General features: G+C 36.9%; 1 protein-coding gene across 6 annotated transcripts in view; it reads right to left on the bottom strand.

Annotated features, from left to right (window-relative positions):
• LOC125279609 (IQ motif and SEC7 domain-containing protein 2) overlaps positions 1–20,908 on the bottom strand; it is a 95,259-nt gene that overhangs the window by 20,868 nt on the left and 53,483 nt on the right. For 5 of the 6 annotated variants that reach the window (XM_048209479.1, XM_048209481.1, XM_048209480.1 and 2 more), the window contains one exon: positions 2,667–2,952. In XM_048209479.1, the coding sequence (XP_048065436.1) occupies positions 2,667–2,952 (286 nt within the window). Of the gene's footprint in view, positions 1–2,666; positions 2,953–6,698; positions 7,069–20,908 lie in introns of those variants that run through there. The other variant, XM_048209482.1, reaches the window with a different exon arrangement.

The following is a 20,908-nucleotide window of genomic DNA, read 5'->3' on the forward strand; positions in this document are numbered from 1 at the left end:
AAATTACATGTGTAAACAACATTATACATAAATATAATATACTGTACATTCAATTCCACAGTATTTACTGTATGAAAGCACTACGGTATGACCCTATCTGATTCCTACATCTTTTTCAAATGTTAATATTTGAACAAAACTGCTTAACTTAGTTTTAAGAAATTTAAATAAAAGTTTAAATAATCAATATGTTTTTCTTTTACACATATTTCAGGGTTTTTTCTTCATTATGATATCAGAATGGTTGTATCATCCTGATATTGTTGACTTTTTGCACAAAAAAGAAATGAAAATGAATCTTAATTTTAGAAATATAAAACACGCCCATCACAGAAGAGGTGTGTTTAAGTCTTTGTATGTATGATTTTCATTTTAATGCATTTTTGATTTTATTAATACATCTGAACAAAAACAAACAAAAAAACTAAAATACCAACAACACTGACACCTTTCCCAAAATTTACACATTTTTAATCCATATTGTGTAAATCCATCCATATTTTTTTTTTCAGTCTCTTTATGATACAACCAGAAAAAATACAGGAAATATGTACACAAATTTATAAATTTAAATTTAAAAAACAAAATTGTTTCCTTAAGCAAAAATCTGTATTTAGTGTGACCTCCTAGACTTCTTCCATTTTCTCAAAAATGAAACTCTGAGAAATTTCTCATTCAATTTTAAAAGTTTTCTTGGCCTTCAAGTCCTTTTCCATTCCATTTAGGTTTAAGACAGCCTGGTTCCTGCTATTGCTCAAGGGGAGGTCACTAAATACTTGCCACTTCAGCCTATAAAAACATTTTTTTTTCTGATTTTTTAATACTGCATTCAAATGTACCATATTTTCTGGTTATATTCTAATAAAGAGACTGAGAAATAATTATATATAATGGTGGCCTAAGACTTTTGCACAATACTGTATACACTGCGTTCCAAATTATTATGCAAGAGACAAATCAGTAAGATTTCTGCACAATAAACATTCAGATTTTAGTTTTTCTAAGAAAATGTTTGTTCATTTATTTATCCATGTCAGATAACTGGTATCAATCTCAGACAAAATAATTTGCCAGATCTATGGAAACCCTACTTAGAGGTTGTTCCACATTATTAAACAAGTCACAGTTCTCATGCAATATGGGGAGGAAGAAAGATCTTTTTGAAGATGAAAAGCATGAAATGGTGCAATGTTGTGCAAAAGGCATGAAAACAACTAATACTGTGTGAAACTGAATGGAGATTATTGAATTATCATAAGATTTGTGAGTGATTTAGAGCACAGCAGAACTCAGTCAGATAAAGGCTTATTGAGGAAAGTTCCTGTCAAAAAAATTAATTGTATTAAAAGGGCAGCTATAAAAAAAGCCAGTGTTGAGCAGCAAACAGGTATTTGAGGCTCCTGGTGTCTCTGGAGTCTCAAGAAGCTCTCCATGCAGACTGGCAGTTGTGCGTAAAGATGCATTTTAGACACCACTAACCAAACCTCACAGAGAGAAACATTTACAGTGGGTTTTGAAATACATGAAGACTCATTTTTAAACAGTTTTATTCACTGACTAATGCCGTACTACAATGGATGGTCTAAACAGATGGATTTCTGGATGGTTGGTGAATGGCCACCACGTTCCAACAAGACTGCGACGTCAGCAAGGAGCTGGTGGGTGATGATTTGGGCTGGAATACTGGGAAGTGAGATGGAGGGTATTAAAATGACTTTTGCAAGAGATGTGGAGTTCATAACTGGCCATTTTCAGCTATGGTATAAAAAGGAGGATAGTGCATAGTACAATGCACTATTGTACAATGCACTATGCACTATCCCATGCTGCAAAAAACACCACAGCAATAAAACTGTTTGAAAATGTATTTCTACACCCACTGTAAATGTTTCTCTTTGTTAGGTTTGGTTAGTGGTGTCTAAAATGCATTTTTACGCACAACTGCCAGCCTGCATGGAGAGCTTCTTGAGACTCCAGAGACACCAGGAGCCTCAAATACCTGTTTGCTGCTCAACACTGGCTTTTTTTATAGCTGCCCTTTTAATACAATTAATTTTTTTGACAGGAACTTTCCTCAATAAGCCTTTATCTGACTGAGTTCTGCTGTGCTCTAAATCACTCACAAATCTTATGATAATTCAATAATCTCCATTCAGTTTCACACAGTATTAGTTGTTTTCATGCCTTTTGCACAACATTGCACCATTTCATGCTTTTCATCTTCAGAAAGATCTTTCTTCCTCCCCATATTGCATGAGAACTGTGACTTGCTTAATAATGTGGAACAACCTCTAAGTAGGGTTTCCATAGATCTGGCAAATTATTTTGTCTGAGATTAATACCAGTTATCTAAAAAGACATGGATAAATAAACAAACAAACATTTTCTTAGAAAAATTAAAATCTGAATGTTTATTGTACAGAAATCTTACATATATGTCACTTGCATAATAATTTGGAACGCAGTGTATGTGTGTGTGTGTGTGTGTGTATTTTTCTTATACATACATACATACATACATACATACATACATATATATATTTAACCATGGTACTACCCCAGCCTATTTGGGAAAGGTGGTACAGTGTAAAAACACAATGTCAGGTCCAAATAGCAAATAAAGACCATAAGGATTTTATGTGTTTTTCAGTCACACACATCCACACCTTCTTGTCCTGCAGGTCCGTGGAGAGCTCATAGCTGTCAGAGAGCGCTTTGCAGCGCTTGCTCTCTTCTTCCTCTTGCTTGCGGAGTGCCAGGCTGGCGGGTTGGTGGCGGGTCCGTTGCGCCCAGGCCAGGCTCGCTGGGCTTGAAGGGGCCACAGGAGGCCCCTGAGGGCCGGGAATGTTTCGGATGTTCCCGTAGCGGTCTGAGTTGCCCAGGTATGGGCCCTGACTGCAGGTGCTATCGGAAAAGCTAGCTGTGTCCGTACACTGAGGATCTCCCTCCACACTGAAAGGAAAAAAAAAAAAGAGAGACAGAGAGATGGAGAATGAGCTCTAGGTCAACAACTGCCAGAAATGGTCTTATCTGTTGACAAGTTGAGAGTAAAACAAGTCTGTAATCTTGGCACTGAAACTGATCAGTGTAGACAAACATATTAGCACACTAACCAACATTAGCATTTCAAATGCCCATATGCAGCCCAGCCAGGACTCAGCCATCTGGCCGGAATACAGGAGAACGAGAGAGCAACAAGAGAAGATGGAGGGAGTGTGAAAGAGGAACAGAGAGAGGGCATGATGCACAGAGAAAGAGACAGAGAGAGAAACGAAGAGAGAGAAAGAGATGAAATGGAAAAACAGTGGCATGTGTGGCATACTGTCAACGAAAGAGGCCAGGCATAAAAAATTATAAGAACTGAGTCATCCGATGATGACTCAGAGAGAAAAAGAGAAAGTGAGAAAGAGAGAAGCACGAAAAAGAATGAAAAAGAGTATAAAGGCAAGTCGGACTTCAGTATCCCCCTCTCCCTGAAGCAGGTGTACTGTACTGTGATGACTCACTTCCTGTTGTAAGCATTACTAAAGGAAACCACATTTTTTATTACGTTGCTATTTATGCATTTATAATAGGTGTGTAACGATACACTCAGGTCACAATACGGTACGTATCTCGATATGGAGTTCACGATACGATACGTATCACGATATTTTGAACAAAATGAAACTGAAATTCAAACAAGATTTATTCAAAAATCATTAACAAATTTCAATAATTTTCCTTGTTGTACATACAAGATCACATTTCAAGGTTTAATAAAAACCTTCTGTATTCAAATTAACAGCTGAATAGGTCTGTCTGTCACTGAGAAATAATGTTAAATCTAACATGAACATTCACATATATCGCATATAAAAACCATAGACTGTAAAAAAATATGGACGTAGTGTCCGTGACGTCACCCATAGAGTTCTGAACAGCAGTTTTGACGCAAAAATGAGGCCGCGGCCATCTTAGCAGCACGTGATTGCACGTCACTCCCGGATAACTGAAAATGGGCAAAGAGGCGGGGAGGTGGTTTGAGCTGATGCGACTGGTTGCTGAAACCACGCCCGCCTAGCTTGATGTGACCATGTTAGCAGTCAAAGCAAGGAGCTATCTATCCATCTATCTATCTAAGATACGATCTAAAATATTAATGAAGATAGGTTTTATGATTAGAAAGTTCTAAAGGTTTACTGTCAATCTACGGTGTTTTTTTTTTTAAGATATAACGTTAGATGCTCCAACACCAGTGTTGGATGTGCAAATAACAACACTGAAAATCAAATGGGACTTCATACCTTTATAATTAAATAGAGATCGCGAGATGAATCCAATCCGTGGCACTTGGGTAAAATATGAGTGTCCATTGCAAAACAAAAAAACATTTCACATTTCTTCTGAATGATCTGCTCTCTGTCATCGTTCTTCAAGAAATAATGCAATCTGAGCAGCGTTTATGTTGTAAAACTGTATACGATCGTATCTAACAAACAAATGAACCCGTGTCCAAAGTATATTTTTTCAAAATAGTGCAGCAGTTTTAGTTATATCCAAGCAGTGCTGTCAGATTTTGATATCCTCCCGCCATTGTCATTGTAGTAAATCTCACAACCAAAACTTTCAGCCAATGCCACGATCCAACAACGTGTGTTCTATTCCGCATGCATGCACATCTACACAGACATACATCAGTCTCGAATATTATGCAGCAAGCCATATTTTATAATTGTATAAAATAATCGAGCACAAACACGGCTGAGATGCGGCTGGAATTAGCTGAGGTAAAGTGAGTGACGGCTCACAGACAGCAGCGGCATCTACCTGTCACTCAAGTGACCACGCCCTTAATTATGCAGAACTTTAAGGCTTAATATAATTTAAACGAATGAGTTAGAAAAAAATTCACCCCCCTCAGAGTTGTCATGAAGGGCAACATTAGCAGTATAGACCAAAACCACAATTTGAACCAACTTGTAAACATGTTTTTTTCTGTTATGAACTTGGCCAATTTAACATGGGACTCTATGAGATTCTGCTCTCTTTTGGAGCCTGTCCCTTAAGTCACTTCCGTATTGGCTTCACGCGAGACTGGGGGAGGTTGTCGCTTGATAAAAACGCATGGACGGCACGGCCACACCGCTTCTCCTTCTTTCCAAAGCGCTTGCGCTCCCGTGGCGTCGGTCGTTGCTATGCAACCATGAACTGAGCTCTCCAAGAGGATCAGGAAGTTTCTGCAAAGGATAAATGATTTCTAACCCTTGCATTAGCTTTACTACGAGATATATTTATGGAGATAAGATAAAAAAACACCCTGTACAGCTATGATCAGCTGTTTGGCTGAGCGTTTGATGATTTGTTACAGAAAGGCAATAGCTAATCGGTTGGTTCTTGTCACATGACCTGCGGTGCGCTTGCAGCATTCTGAAAAGTTGAGAATTGTTCATCTCGATGTGCCTGGAAAACGCACCGCATGCGCGTCGCGACGGTGTTGATCCCATTATGAGCGCGCTTGCCGCATGGCTACATTTGAAATAACTGACTTGCACGCAGAAAAGACGCAATATGTGAACGGCCCCTCGGAACTTCTTAAAGCAAAGCATCGCAAGCATCTTTTGCTTTTCTGTGAGCAAAGCTGTTGCTGTGGCACTGCGGTAAAGGAAAGCCACGACTTTTCTCACACGACCAAGCAAGAGACTGATGCAAGAAACGTTTAAACCTGCTTGTAAGATTCAATGTGTGCCCAAAACACTTACTGAACTAGAGATCTGATTGAGACACACCATTTATATGCGGTGACAACCGGCTTCTCTCACTGCCACCTTGCAGAGTAGGTCAAGTCGGCAGCTCAAACAATAAGATTAGACTGCCGTCATATCGTAAAAGCATCGCCATCACTCTACGATGCATATCGTAACATTTTGCATCGCGAAATATCGTACAGCGATAAATCGTTACACCCCTAATTTATAATAAATAGATAATTATACAAATTACACATCAGTATGTCATATGTTTCTCATTAATCTTTTTTTCTGTATTCTTTAGTCACCTTTTTTTACTGCCATAACCAGCTTGACCTATTCAAAACAAATAGACAGATTAAACCAGTTGGACCAGAATATTATATTACATTATTATATATTTTCACTTTTCAACTTAAATAGTTCATTAATGTCAAGACAACGTAGCAAAAATTACAATAATACTAATTATTATAATTATAATAATACATTACTATTATTATTATTATTATGCATAATAATAATATATATAATGTTTTTTTTTTTTTTTTTTTTTACTAGTATAGTCTAATGCTGTAGCTCTTATTTTTGTAGCCATAAAGCACAAATAAAATAATTCAAAATTGGTTATGGATATTATATATAATTATTACGGTTATATTTACTTTTCAACTTCCAATCAGCCAACTGTTTTTTATTATCAAAACAACTTTGCAATTTGAATAACAATACTATTATTACTACTCCTACTCCTACTAATTATTATTATTATTATTATTATGTTGCATATTACATTTTTATTTTTGCAGTCTAATGATCATTTAGTATTGTACCAAAAATCACAAATATTCTATTAATTAAAAATCAGACACTTAAAAAGCATTATCAGTCAATCTCAGCTATTCCCCCAAATCTTCACATATAACATTTAAGGTTCATTATTCTGTTTTTTCCCAGTTGTTTACTCACATGTAGGCGTGGGCTCTGTGCGGGAGTTTATTCTTTCGATGGAAGCGCTTGGTTAAGGGGGTGAACACACACTCACACATGATGTCTGCAGCGGTGTGATAGGGAGCGTGTGTTTGTGTAAGAGCTGCTCTGGGATCAGTTGAATCATGCCAGTGGGTTGATGACTGCATCGACGATCTGTCAATTACTGCAGAGCCGATGCAGTTTACAAGCAGTACAGTAGCAACACACACACATACAGTCTCTCTCTCTTTGTGCGTAGCAAATCTCCTCACACCAGGGGACTGGTAACTACCAACACGGCAACAGCTGAGTATTGCCAGCAACAGCAAAGCTTCAAAACAATCAACTCAACAGCAATCAACAGAAATAATATACCGCTACACACTGTAAGGTTCAATGTATGATTATTATACAGCCTACAGTTTCACTATTTATCGTTCCACCAAAAGGCAGCATAGTACTGCCATTTCTCTCTCTCAGTCACACACATGGCAATAAATGTCCTTCAGACTTTGTCTCCAGTCCATCAGGACGTGAATGGTAATGTTTGTCCAGGAATAATGCAGAGTAGTCCAGCCGTGCAATCCTGCGATGATCAGCATGAATGACTTTAGATATGTGCATGTATATGTGTGTGTTTGCTCATGATGGATATGCAGCTGTGGTAGGATACCGGTCACATGGTGCATGAGTGTGTGGGCAAACCGTGCTGTCCCCACATCCCGGGGCAAGTCACACAAAGGCACACGCAAAAACACATCATGGCAGTCCATGTTACAATAATAAATACACTACTGTTCAAAAGTTTAAAGATTTTTTTAATGTTTTTGAATGTATAGTATAGTATAATTTTATTTAATGCCATGTCAGCATCTGATGCTTTTTCATTGCAAAAACTCAATTACAAATATCACATATTTACAACAAAAACCAAGCAAACAAACAACACAGCAAGAAATATTATACAAGATTTTTTAATTAACTTGTGATAAAAATTCTAAAATCTTTTCAGGCAAAATCTTACTAAATAAGTCCTTAAGTGAACTAACTTCATAAGCGATCAATGTCATTCTCACGTGAAGAAGAAAACAGAAAACAACAATGGAGGGCATACAGCAGGGTTGTTTGAGCAAAAGCTGAAGGCTGCAAAAGGAAAAACAGCTGAAAAATACACATTGTGTTGTAACGGTATTGTGTTGTCATTCCCCTTGTAGCACGCGCAAGTGACAATTCTCTGTCAACCAATCAACATTCTGCAGTGAGTCTAGCTCCACCCTTTTGGTACTGGTACTTTTGGTATTATTGTGCTTGGTACCCCAACGGAAGGGTCCCAAAAAAGTGGTACGGTACAGTTCGGAATTAGGGTACCATTCACAACTTTTGACAATGGAAACGGCAAAAATTGCGTACAGTACCGAACTGTACTGATCCGTACTGCTCGGTGGAAACGAGCCATTACAGAACATGCATAGAGTTGGGTCTTCCTTTAACCAAAAATGAATGAGTCAATCTTGTATAATTGTTTTTAATGAAGTTTCATCAAGAAAGAAAAAAGTGCTCACTAAAGCTGTATTTATGTGATGAAAAAATCCAGTAAAAACATTAATATTGTGAAGCATTATTTATTCCTGTGATAGCACTCTTAGAGAATTACTCTTCTGTGTCACATGATCCTTCAGAAATCATTCTTCTATGCTGATTTGGTGCTTAAAAAAACAAACAACAACAACAACAACAACAAAAAAAAAAACTTATCAATGTTGAAAACAGTTGTGGACAGTTTTATGGAAGTAGTCATACATTTTTTTTTTTAGGATTATTTGATGAATAAAACGTTTAAAAGAACAGCATTTATTTGAAATACTGAAATGAATCTGTTGTAACATTATACATGTTTTTACTGTCATTTTTAAATAATTTAATGCATCCTTGCAGAATAAAAGTATTTATTTCTTTCAAAAACTTTTTTTTAAGTTTTTTTATAGCAAAAATAGTTTATATATAAAATACATGTGGGGAAAGAAAATATGGTGGCCACAATATTTAAAAATTTGTTCATATGATTTATTAAAGGTGCCCTAGAACTTTTTTTTAAAGATGTAATATAAGTCTAAGGTGTCCCCTGAATGTGTCTGTGAAGTTTCAGCTCAAAATACCCCATAGATTTTTTTTAATTCATTTTTTTTAACTGCCTATTTTGGGGCATCAATTATAAATGAGCCGATTCAGGGCTGCTGGCCCTTTAATTGCTCGTGCTCTCCGCCCACGGAGCTCGCGCTTGCCTTAAACAACATAAAAAAAAGTTCAAACAGCTAATATAACCCTCAAAATGGATCTTTACAAAGTGTTCGTCATGCAGCATGTCTAATCGCGTAAGTACAGTGTTTATTTGAATGTTTACATTTGGTTATGAATGAGTTTGATAGTGCTCCATGGCTAACGGCTAACATTACACACTGTTGGAGAGATTTATAAAGAATGAAGTTTTTATGCATTATACAGACTGCAAGTGTTTAAAAATGAAAATAGCGACAGCTCTTGTCTCCGTGAATACAGTAATAAACGATGGTAACTTTAACCACATTTAACAGTACATTAGCAACATGCTAACGAAACATGTAGAAAGACAATTTACAAATATCACTAAAAATATCATGTTATCATGAATCATGTCAGTTATTATTGCTCCATCTGCCATTTTTCGCTGTTGTTATTGCTTGCTTACCTAGTCTGTTGATTTGGCTGTGCACATCCAGACGTTAATACTGGCTGCCCTTGTCTAATGCCTTTAATAATGTTGGGAACATGGGCTGGCATATGCAAATATTGGGGGCGTACACCCCGACTGTTACGTAACAGTCGGTGTTATGTTGAGATTCGCCTGTTCTTCGGAGGTCTTTTAAACAAATGAGATTTATATAAGAAGGAGGAAACAATGGAGTTTGAGACTCACTGTATGTCATTTCCATGTACTGAACTCTTGTTATTTAACTATGCCAAGGTAAATTTAATTTTTGAATCAATAGCACCTTTAATTAATAGACATTTTATTAATTTCTTCCCTCAGTTTTGTTAAATTCTGGCCATGTTTGATTAATTTGTTTCCTCAGTTTAGGTAAATCGTGTCCATGTTGTATAAATTTGTTCCTTTTGTGGCCATAATATTTTGTATTTTTTCATTTGCAGAGCTCCATAGTTTAACAGCTAAAAGGAAAGATTATTAGTGAATAATGACTTATATTTTAACTGACTTCAGAAGACTACAGATATGGTGCATGTTGTCATATGGACCATTTTAATGATGCTTTTTTGTCATTTTGAAGGCTGACAGCCCGAGTCCTCATTCACCTTCATTGAAAAGAGAGACCACGGTATCATACAGCAAGTCATACTGGTTTGGAACAACATGAGGGTGGGTGAGCAAATGACAGTTACATCTGTTCATTCAGCAGACACTTCTAGCTATAATTCTTCACACTTATATCTGATTTAATACATGACATCAGAAGAAGATAAGGAACCCTTTCTGAAGCTTAAACTGTAATGAGAGCAAAACATGCATGTGTATATTAGTTGTGTGTGTACACATGTATTTTCATGAAACCACCCGTGGGCAGATGCTGACAGAAAGGAATATTTCCGTGCGAGTCGGTGAATGGCTGTTAATTGAAAGTGTCACTCAGACCGCTACATGCGTTAGTGTAACCTGTTAAAGAAAACGTTCATCAACAGAAAGACAACCAAGTGGTTCTGCAAATATTAGCTCAAAATGGCCACCAGAACACTTTCAACACACTATAATTTATTACACGCTAATCTTGCATACATTAAAATACAGATAATAGGCAATCTGGGATTATAATTTTGTCAGGTGCCTCAGTAACAAAATACAGTACTTCACGTTTTACCACTAGACAGAAGTGCATGGGCCAATCAAAACAGATTTTTAAATACATATTACTCACAATAATATGAGTGATTCTACACAAATATACACGACTCAGCAGACATCAGTACAGCTTTAGCTTGCTCTATAAAACCAATAATAAAGTAATAAAGAGCAGCACCATTAACTTTATGATCTAAAAGAGCCATTTGCTTTTCAATAGAATGATCTTGCATTATGCTAATGTCACTATATAACTATACCATCTGCCATTATATAGTGGTGCACTTTAAAATTGTCACTGCAATCAATGCGTCATGATTTTTTCGTAATTGACATGCATTATTATGTTTAAAAGTCATTCCACAATAACCTCTAAAACATTTCATGCAACCCTGCAAGAATCTAATAAAGCTGTTAGAAAAAGCTAAAAAACTAGCTAACGAAAAGCAGACTGACAGATAAACAGAGAGTGCGCCACTGATCTTTAAAGGATTATTGAATTGTTTCCTCAGCTAGTTCTGTGTAAATCTATACCAATTTATGTGTCACTGTGATCTCACCACAAACCACAAGCAATCCACAATGAATATCAAATATACACAATCAGAAAGTAATCAGAAACTTTTACTCTACAAATTACACTATCGGTGGCCCATGTTTTGTTGTTGTAGTATCAATGGAGAGTCGTTTCAATTAATTTCAATAGAGTTTGGTGTTAGCATGCTGCTAAGCTAACACCACAGTACTCCGAGCACAAAAATACATAGCAAAAACTATTTTTTATTTATAATTCTCTCACCTCTTCCACCATCTTACATTGACTTTTCACAGAGCTCATTGCAATGTATTATAGAATTGCCTTCTCTACAAAGAAGAACACATGTGATGCTGCCTTAGAATTTGGCCTAAACAAGGTAGGAGGCGGTATAATTAAGCTGCCTACTTTCTGGAACAGCCATGTAATGTCTTAAAATGCTACCTCCGTAGGCAGCACACTAGGTTTTGAAACTAGAGCTTTTATCTTTGCTACAGGGGCTGGTGTAACACAGCTCAGAACAATTTTATTATCAATTTTATCAATTTTCATAATCATGTTAAATTAGTTCAGGCTCAGAATTACAGTAATTCCACCGTATCAGTCTAATATCAGTAGCCTTGAGTTGGGAGTGATTTTGTCAGTGAGATCTTCAATAAGGGTGCAGAGAAAAAGGTATTGAACTCGTCTTTTTAGTTTGTGTTATAAAGCACATAAAACAGAAAACCATCACATTCACATGTTCACATCATTCACATGTTCACTATTGTTCAAAGGTTTGGGGTTTAAAGAAATTAATACTTTTATTCAGCAAGGATGCATTAAATTGATTGAAAATGATAGTAAAGTCTTTTATAATGTTACAAACGAGTTCTACTACAAATAAATGCTGCTTTTTTTTTTTTTACTTTCTATTCACCAAAGAATATTGAAAAATGACTCATCTGAAGCCATATGATAAAACAGACTGAAATGTTGGTATTCACAGAAAATATTCATATCCATCTGTTATGACACACTGTTATTTTTCTTTGTCTGCCAGAAGCATAGTTATTCATATGATTTAAAGAGCCATATACAAATAAATATGAATGTTAATAAGACTTAAAGGAATAGTTCACCCAAAAATGAAAAAGTTATCAATTACTCATGTCGTTAAAAACCTGTATGACTTTATTTCATCTGTGGAACATAAAAGAAGATATTTTGAAAAATATCTCCATGGTTTTTGTGCATATAATGAATTTCCTTTAAATAACCTTGTTTTATGTTCCACAGAAGAATGGAAGTCATACAGAGTAAATGGCAGAATTTTCCTTTTGAGAGCTTTAAGAGCTACAGTGTAGGTTAGAGTTCTGCACGGGCTTTAAACTAAAGCCTGAACCCAACCCATACCCAAGATCGTTTGACCCGACCCGAACGGTACTGTTAAAGTTTAACCTGAACCCGACCAGAACCCGAAATCCGTCGCTATAGAGATGTACCATTCTTAAGCTATTTATTGGTTAAATGACAAGATCATATCGTACAACATTTAAATAGACAGAAACATCAGGCTAAGTAGTAGAAAAGACGCACAGAGGCCATTTGACATGCTATTGCTCTTCATTTTTATTCATATAGTTTGCACTCAGTCATGTAGCCTATCATATCGTACAATGTTTAAATACACATATAAACATTTTAAAAAAATACAAAATGTGTATGATGTAGTGTTTTAGGTGATAGTAGCCTGCTCTTGACAAAGCTGATTTCTGAGAGACACAAGAGAAACACGGCTATTTGATTTACAAACGCGCTTGGCTCATTTCATTTATAGAGTTTACACTTATTTGTCTAAATATATATATCAAATGATGTAGTATTTTACAGTAGACCTACAACCTCTTGACAAAGCTCTGATTTCGGGACAGAGACGGCAGCGCGGTTATTTGATTTGTGGTTACTCTCAGTTTACAGTCGTTCACTTTGCACACACATTATTGCGTAGTAATTTTAGTGGCTTGTGTATAATTGTGCTATCCCCTGGCTCACCTGTTATTCGGTAGAATTCGTCAGACCTGCCAACCTTGGAAAAAATTTTTGAGTACCAGTGTGACGGGACGGGACGGGACGGGGGGTGGGGGGGGGGGTTTGTAATTTTTTACATTTTTGAGAATACAATACACAAAGCACACACACCCATCTTTGTTAATCTAATTTTGACTGTTAAAGTTTTTTTTAATTTGACACAAATAAAAATTTTACTACACCTGCTCAAAAGCATTTTTTTAATACATGATTAATCTTGCATTGCATAATGTGTTCTTATACAAACTGACAACCACAAGTGAATCGCATTCATATATTTAATATGGACTAAAATTTTTTGTTTGCAATTTCAAGAAGGCTATATTTACATAGGCCTACAACTAACCTGACAGTTGAGTCGTTTATACAGGTTTTGTAATGAAAACTAGTCTACAATTAAGAAACCCTTAGAAAACAGTAAACATTGAGTTTACATGTGATTCATTTCAAATACTTAATTTATTATTACAATATCCAAATATGATACTAAATCCCAAAGAAAAAAAAGGGTTTCTATTTGTAGCGTGCTGTCTTTGAATTATAAACAAGACAAACATCCGCTGAATAAAGGTTAGTCAATACAAACATATTTATAGAAAACAGTTGACAATGAATAGAAAGGACCAATAAGAGCAAACGAATCGAGTATTCAAGAATATCAAGAAGTTAGTCCGACATATAACGAGGGGTTGTGTTAACTAAAGCGTCCGTCATTTACCGAATATTAAAAACACGGATGGATAATTCAAAATGTTTTCTGACAAAAAATAACACAAGCAAGAACAAATTTTAAACCAAGCACGGCAATTTTCATTTTACCTCTCTGTGTGCGCGCGCGTTTGTGTTTATGAGAGAGAGCTTGCGAGCAGCATTGAAACAGCGGTCATTTTAAATGCATAAGTAACTAATGTGCTAGTTTTCATACAAAATAAGTAGGCTATGTAACATAATTAGTTACTTTAGTTAGTAATAACACAATAATGCAACACATGTAGGCTATACGTTTCTGAACACTGAGAATAAATAAATAAACGCCTGTTTCTCCAGACTCACGCTTGTCAGTCAGTCACACATCACAACATTTTCATAATCAGCGATTTCAATTTTATTTAGATTTGTTGTTCAACATTACTTGTGCATTTTATACCCGTTTACCTTAAGAAGTTAAAAAAACGTGAGTGTGCTGTCCTCGCTTGAGAATTCAGTCACTGAGACGGCGGGAGTGGAAGGAGGGATTGAGCGTGATTTTGTGTTGCTGTCGATTTGCAGTCTCTTTTTATTGATAGGCCGTACGTATTTGTCAATCATCCCCGCTTGCTATTTGGGGAAATAAACCCAGCGCTGATTGGTCGAACTCTTTTGCTGGATTTGAGTACTAGTCGTGCACAGAGGAGTCACCGGGTTTTTGCGTAGTATAGAGTGACAAATCGTACCAGCGTACTTTGAGGTCAAAATGCGTACCTGGTACGCAAAATGCGTACATGTTGGCAGGTCTGATTCGTTGTGCTGCTTTCCCTGCATCAATTGGCCCAAGTTTTCCCTCAGTAATTGTTTGCCTTATCGCACTCATAGTCTTGAGTGTCGTGTGCCCAAAGAGTGCGCAAGAGCGAGATCACATGCGCAAAACAGTTAATATGTGAATTATAAATGTGCTCCCACTCTCTCTCGCTCTTTTGAGCACAACACAGAAGACGCCGGCATGCAAGACTTGTATAATGGCCTATATAGTTTTTCTCAGTTACAGACCCGAACCCGAAGCTATTCATAAAACCTTAACCCGAACCCGACCCGAAACCCGCAAGTTCTTCGGGTTGGGTTGCAGACCTCTAGTGTAGGTGACATTTCGAAATAAAAGAGCATGATTGTACTGTGTCAAATAAAAATTTTCAGTGTACTAGTTCTTTAAATCTGATGCTGACAGTTGTATTGCACCTTTAAAATTGGATGCTGAATTTAGACTTAATTCACACTCAAAGGCACATGGTTTTCCTCCTGAAATGGAAAGTTAACATACAGTCTCTGAGTCATCTGTCTCCTTGAGAGTACTGCATGTGCATCTCTGCTGTCATGCAGGTAAAGGTGTGAGACAGTGAGAATGTGTCATTGCAGGATGTTAAAGAGGCCATATTATGCCCTTTTATAAAGTCTTGTTTTTGGTGTCTACTAGAAAAGGTTTTCATGCTTGAATGTTCTAAAATCTTATTTTAATGCCCTACATGTCAGAGAGCTACCCACGAGGCTGTCAGCTCCGACATAACCATGAGTTTCAACACACTCTGGATATGAATGAATAAAATGCAATGTGAATTTCAAATATTTATACTGCAAATATTATTATTATAGAATAACATACAAGATTACTTGCTTAGATGTCCAAATATGACAATGTTACCATTTCTAGAGTGAATCATAGAGCATTGGAAGCTTTCATTTTGCACACTCAGCAAACAACAAATCTTCATGCAGTGAGCATCAGAAGCCAAAGAGAGTGTACGTCATTTCTGCACTCCCTCAAAATGCAGTGTTTGGCAGTCACAGTGCACTTCCTGTTTAAAGCTACAGGCCAGAACTGCTAAAGAGCCCAGGGGAATCATCTCTGCGTTCATTACTAAAGGCTCAGCTTGAGAACGCACTGTTGGAGAATAAGACTGCCGCCTGTCACGACACAGAGCGCTGTATAGTCTTGCTTTTTTGTACAACCTCAAGCAGCCTGTCATTTACACCAAACCGGATCACAGCTTCAGCAGCACAGAAGAGAGGAACACTGAGTGACGACATGAACGTTTTAGGCTTAAAATAGCAGGACTGCCGAAAATACAAAGTAACACACTACACTGAACTCCACAAATCAGTCTGAACAAGATGAATGTTCAAGGAAGAAAAATACTGACATAATTTAGTGTTTAAATATAGACAGTAGGCAAATAATCTGGGGCCCTGTTACACCTGGTATTAAGATGCATTTTGGTCAATCGGATCACAAGTAGATGAGGGAGACACATTTCCGTTTACACCTTGTGTTTTAATCCGTCTCTTTTGTCCACTTTCAACCACTTCTGTCCTGATTTCTTTAAGGGGAGGGTCTATGGGTGGGTAAATGTATGTTTTTTCCAGATCTTTCGATCTAATGGACAAAAAAAGCTTGCGCAATTTACATATGAACGTGCCCAGAGATGAAGGAAAAACACACGGAGAGCATCAGCTTTCGTTTCTGCTCTGATAGCCGCAAGACCATGCCGAAGTTAGTTCGAAATCAGGAATGGTGAGAGAACACTGTGCTTGGTACATTTTTCGTCTTCAAACTAAACTTGGGTCTTTAGCCAGCAAAGTTTAAATCCTGTCTGGCTAGTTCACTTCCCATTATGTTTAGCATTAAGTAAGTTTTGGCCAACCTCTAGAAGTGGTCGAAGATAGACAAGCTCAAATGTTTTAGACCCCGTTTACACTTGTTTTTAGTGTCATCTACTTGTGATTTGATCAACCAAAACGCACCTTAATAACAGGTGTAAACACGGCCTGACTAACTCAAACAAAACCAGGTATAACCTTCAAATGGAATTGAGCTGATCCAAATATATTAAATAATGTATACATTTATAACTTATATATTTACAAATAAATTATTTAGACAAAAAAAACACAATTGAATTGATACAAAAATGTTCAATTCAAGCATGTGTGCAAAAGGACTCAAATGAATCAGTCAATTGTTTCTGCACAGGTTGATTCACATGAACCACTCGAACGAACCACTTAAATAATATTATTCTCAATCCCAATATTACTTGAAGGAGAGAGGACAATATAGTCCACGTTTCATGTTAATAAAAGACTTCAACACACTGTTCTCAACAAGTTAACTTAGCAACATGAGAAGAAAGCTTTCTATCCATATTTTTAGACATGCTAGAAAGGTAAGCCATGCCAATTATTCACTGAGGTCAGGTGCCATGCTGGGTAGCCTAACTTTTTTAGTCAGCTGACTAAAAGTCTCTTTCTGTGACAGGACTTACAAGCTTCTCACTGCTATATGGTAACTAAATGTCACTTCATATGTTCAGGCCTGTGTTTGGAATGAGTGTGATGCACTAGAGACATACACACTGACAAAAATCTGTGCATGTAAACGCAGTAACATGATGGATAAGAAACAAACTTTGCGCAGAGCTAAAACATTCATATAGTTGGAAGGAAAAACTGAATTAGTGCGAGTAAAGATAAAGCAGATAAAAATTGTGACTGTGGCTCAAATCCAATGCATTAAACAGAAGACAGGAAATGACCAGGGCTAATAGTACAGCGAGATACATAGCCCGGGGTTAGAAAGAGAAAGAGAGGGTGAGAGAAAGGTCAAAGCTCAGAAGAAATCTTTAGCATTTTTGAACTCATATACCACTCAAAGGCTGTAACCACTATACTCAATTAGGGGTGGGTGATATGGCCAAAATCTTATTTCATGGTATGAGTAATTTTATTTCACGATAATGATAAATATCACAATATAGTTGTTTTTGCTTTAAATAAATTTTTGATACCATTGAAATTTCACAATTTCAATATCACAAAAAATAATAAAACTTAAAAAAGCTCTTAAGCTTACTGAAGACAAGTAAACAGTCAGTGATAAAATAAGAACAAAGAAACTAATTACAAGCAATAAGACAAACTATAACAGAACAGACACAAATAAAATAGACCTACCTGAAAAACTAGCAACATTAGAATATGAAATACTACAAACTGTATAAAGTAATCAATTGTTTAAAAAAAAAACACTGCATAGTCTTTACTATGTAAATTAAATATACATTTATTCTCATTAAAGTTACAAAAGTGATTCAGTCAAGAACAGTGAAAGATTTTCTCTTTTTTGTGTTTGATTAACATTAATGACAGACGGCAGGGTTTATTAGGCTGCTGTCACTTTAAGAGCGAATGCACAGACCCAATATATTGTTACACATGCGTTTTCTTTCTCAACTGTTTACATTCACTTAAGACATAATTGACATAGTTCACGTGGATACTTGCAAAGACGGGCATTTTGACACATAAGAGTGTGTATTTGACTGTTCAAGCCCAATAAGGCGGCAAAAAGAACTCAGTTTAGTACTCGTACACTCTATGAGCAGCAGCTTAAAGGATTAGTTCACTTTAGAATTAAAATTTCCTGATAATTTACTCACCCCCATGTCAACCAAGATGTTTATGTCTTTCTTTCTTCAGTCAAAAAGAAATTAAGGTTTTTGAGGAAAACATTCCAGGATTTTTCTGCATATAATTTACTTCACTGAGGTACAACAGGTTGAAGGTCCAAATTGCAGTTTCATTGTAGTTTCAAAGTGCCCTTTGAAGCTGCATTGAAACTGCAATTTGGACCTTAAACCCATTGGTAGCCGCTGAAGTCCATATGAAGAAAAATCCTGGAATGTTTTCCTCAAAAACAATTTCTTTTTGACTGAAGAATGAAAGACATAAACATCTTGGATGACATGGGGGTGAGTAAATTATCAGGAAATTTTAATTCTGAAGTGAACTAATCCCTTTGAGCATTATGAGTGCTCTTTCACTGCTTAATGCATGTCAACCGCGATTCTTAAACATGCATTCAAATGATAAGCTTTCATGAAGACGCAGCACAGCAACGTCACGTGAGCGCAACTGCAATAGAGACGATAGTTCAAAATCTCTACCAGTTGACAAATTTTTACAGATTAATCGTGTCTACTACTGGTATAATGCCCACCCCTATGCTCAATGTTCAAAAGTTCAAGATAAAAGTATGCTCAATGATTTAATATAGCATTAAAGGGATAGTTCACCCAAAAATGAAAATTCTGTTATCATTTACTCAACCTCAAGTAGTTCCAAACCTGTATGAATTTCTTTGTTCTGCTGAACACAAAGAAAGATATTTGGAAGAATGTCAGTAACTAAACAGATCTCACCCCCCCATTGACTACCATAGTATTTATTTTTCCTACTACAGTAGTAAATAGGGGTGGGACAGAATATCGATATGGCGATATATCGTCATCCTTCTCTGTGCGATACGAGAATCGTATCGCTGCGCCAAATATCGATATTTTAATTAAAAAAAAAAATAAAGCACTATATATAGATTTCTTTGCTCAAAGCGTCCTACTTCAAGGCGGCGCTCGACACATGAATGAGGAAAAACGTGAACTTAAGTTAACTAGCCTAAGAAAAAGAGGTTATTAACAGGATGGCGGACAGCAGTGTGAGTAAAATAGATGCCCCAGCCACGTTTAAGTTCACAGTCTTGACGCACTTTTATACCATTGATGTGACAGTCGTAGACATCTTTGACGTTCTTCACCGAGCGCTTAGATATACACGGGAGCATTTGAAAGCATATATTAGGGATCCTCTGATAGACGCCTGCTTTCGAACGCTCCCGTGTATATCTAAGCGCTTGAAGAGCGTCAAAGGGTGATGTTTGCACCTGGTGACTTCATGCATTTTCTCTGATCGGATAGCTATCCGATCGTGAAAAGACCAGGTCTAAATGCCTAAATACGCATTTGAGACGGATTTAAATCCGATCGCTCAAACCACTTCAGGAGATGGTCTGGGACGCATTCCAGTCAAAACTGTCTATGCTCAGTCTAAATGCATCTGGTTGTTGAAACTACATATGTAAATTTTACTTCTCCCAAAAATACTAAAACTGAAACATGTGAGAGTCAGATATGACAACGCTACTGCATCACACATCGCCGCAGATCTCTTCAGCAAGCTGACGCGCAAACGGCCGCATATGAAAGTGAAAGTAAGTCGCAGACGCATAACACACAATTATCTTCATTAAAAGTAATGAGACCTTATACCAGTGCTGTTGCCGCTCTCTCCTATTGCAGTCTTTGATTTTGAAATTAACTGATGGTCAATAAAATGCACCTCATATTTCTTGCTTTCGGTGACGTGAACTCTATTAAATGTACATATAAGATCGGATTTATCCGTTAACCTGCACTTAACCTTTTCACGTGCATTTTGTTTTCATATTAAGACCAATATCGCGATGTATCATTATAGGATTGTCTAGCGATATATCGATTATCGCAGAATCGCTGACTCGCGATATTATCCTTATCGTGAGCCATTTATCGTGATCGTATCGTATCGTGAGGTACCCTCCGATTCCCACCCCTAGTAGTAAATAGGGGGCGAGGTCTGTTTGGTTACTGAAATTCTTCCAAATACCTTCCTTTGTGTTCAGCAGAACAAAGAAATACAGGTTTGGAACTACTTGAGGGTGAGTAAATGATAACAGAATTTTCATTTTTGGGTGAACTATCCCTTTAAAACTGGAAAACAGTTGGTCAGAGTATGAATCTGAAGGCCTTGCACAGGAATAACAGCCTGCTCGTCTAGTTACATTCACTTACTATCATGCAACAAGAGTGATGAAGCACTTAATAAATAATTCCTTATTGCAATGGATGACAGTCCTCCAGAACCTTCCATCATGACGCCGACAGTGAGGGTATAAAAAAAACCTACAAGACCAACTTGCTGGCAGAACACTTGCTGAAGAACAGCGATTCCCTCTCACATACTCAGTCTCTCGCTTCCTCTTTGACAGTGTTGTAACTCTCAGCAGCCTGTAAAACAGCTGAAATCTCTCCAGCACTGTTTAAAACCTTCAGACGAGAGGACTAACGGATTCAGAAGACCCCCCACCAGCTG

Source organism: Megalobrama amblycephala, linkage group LG12, assembly GCF_018812025.1.
Source record: "Megalobrama amblycephala isolate DHTTF-2021 linkage group LG12, ASM1881202v1, whole genome shotgun sequence".
Classification (NCBI taxonomy): Eukaryota; Metazoa; Chordata; class Actinopteri; order Cypriniformes; family Xenocyprididae; genus Megalobrama; species Megalobrama amblycephala.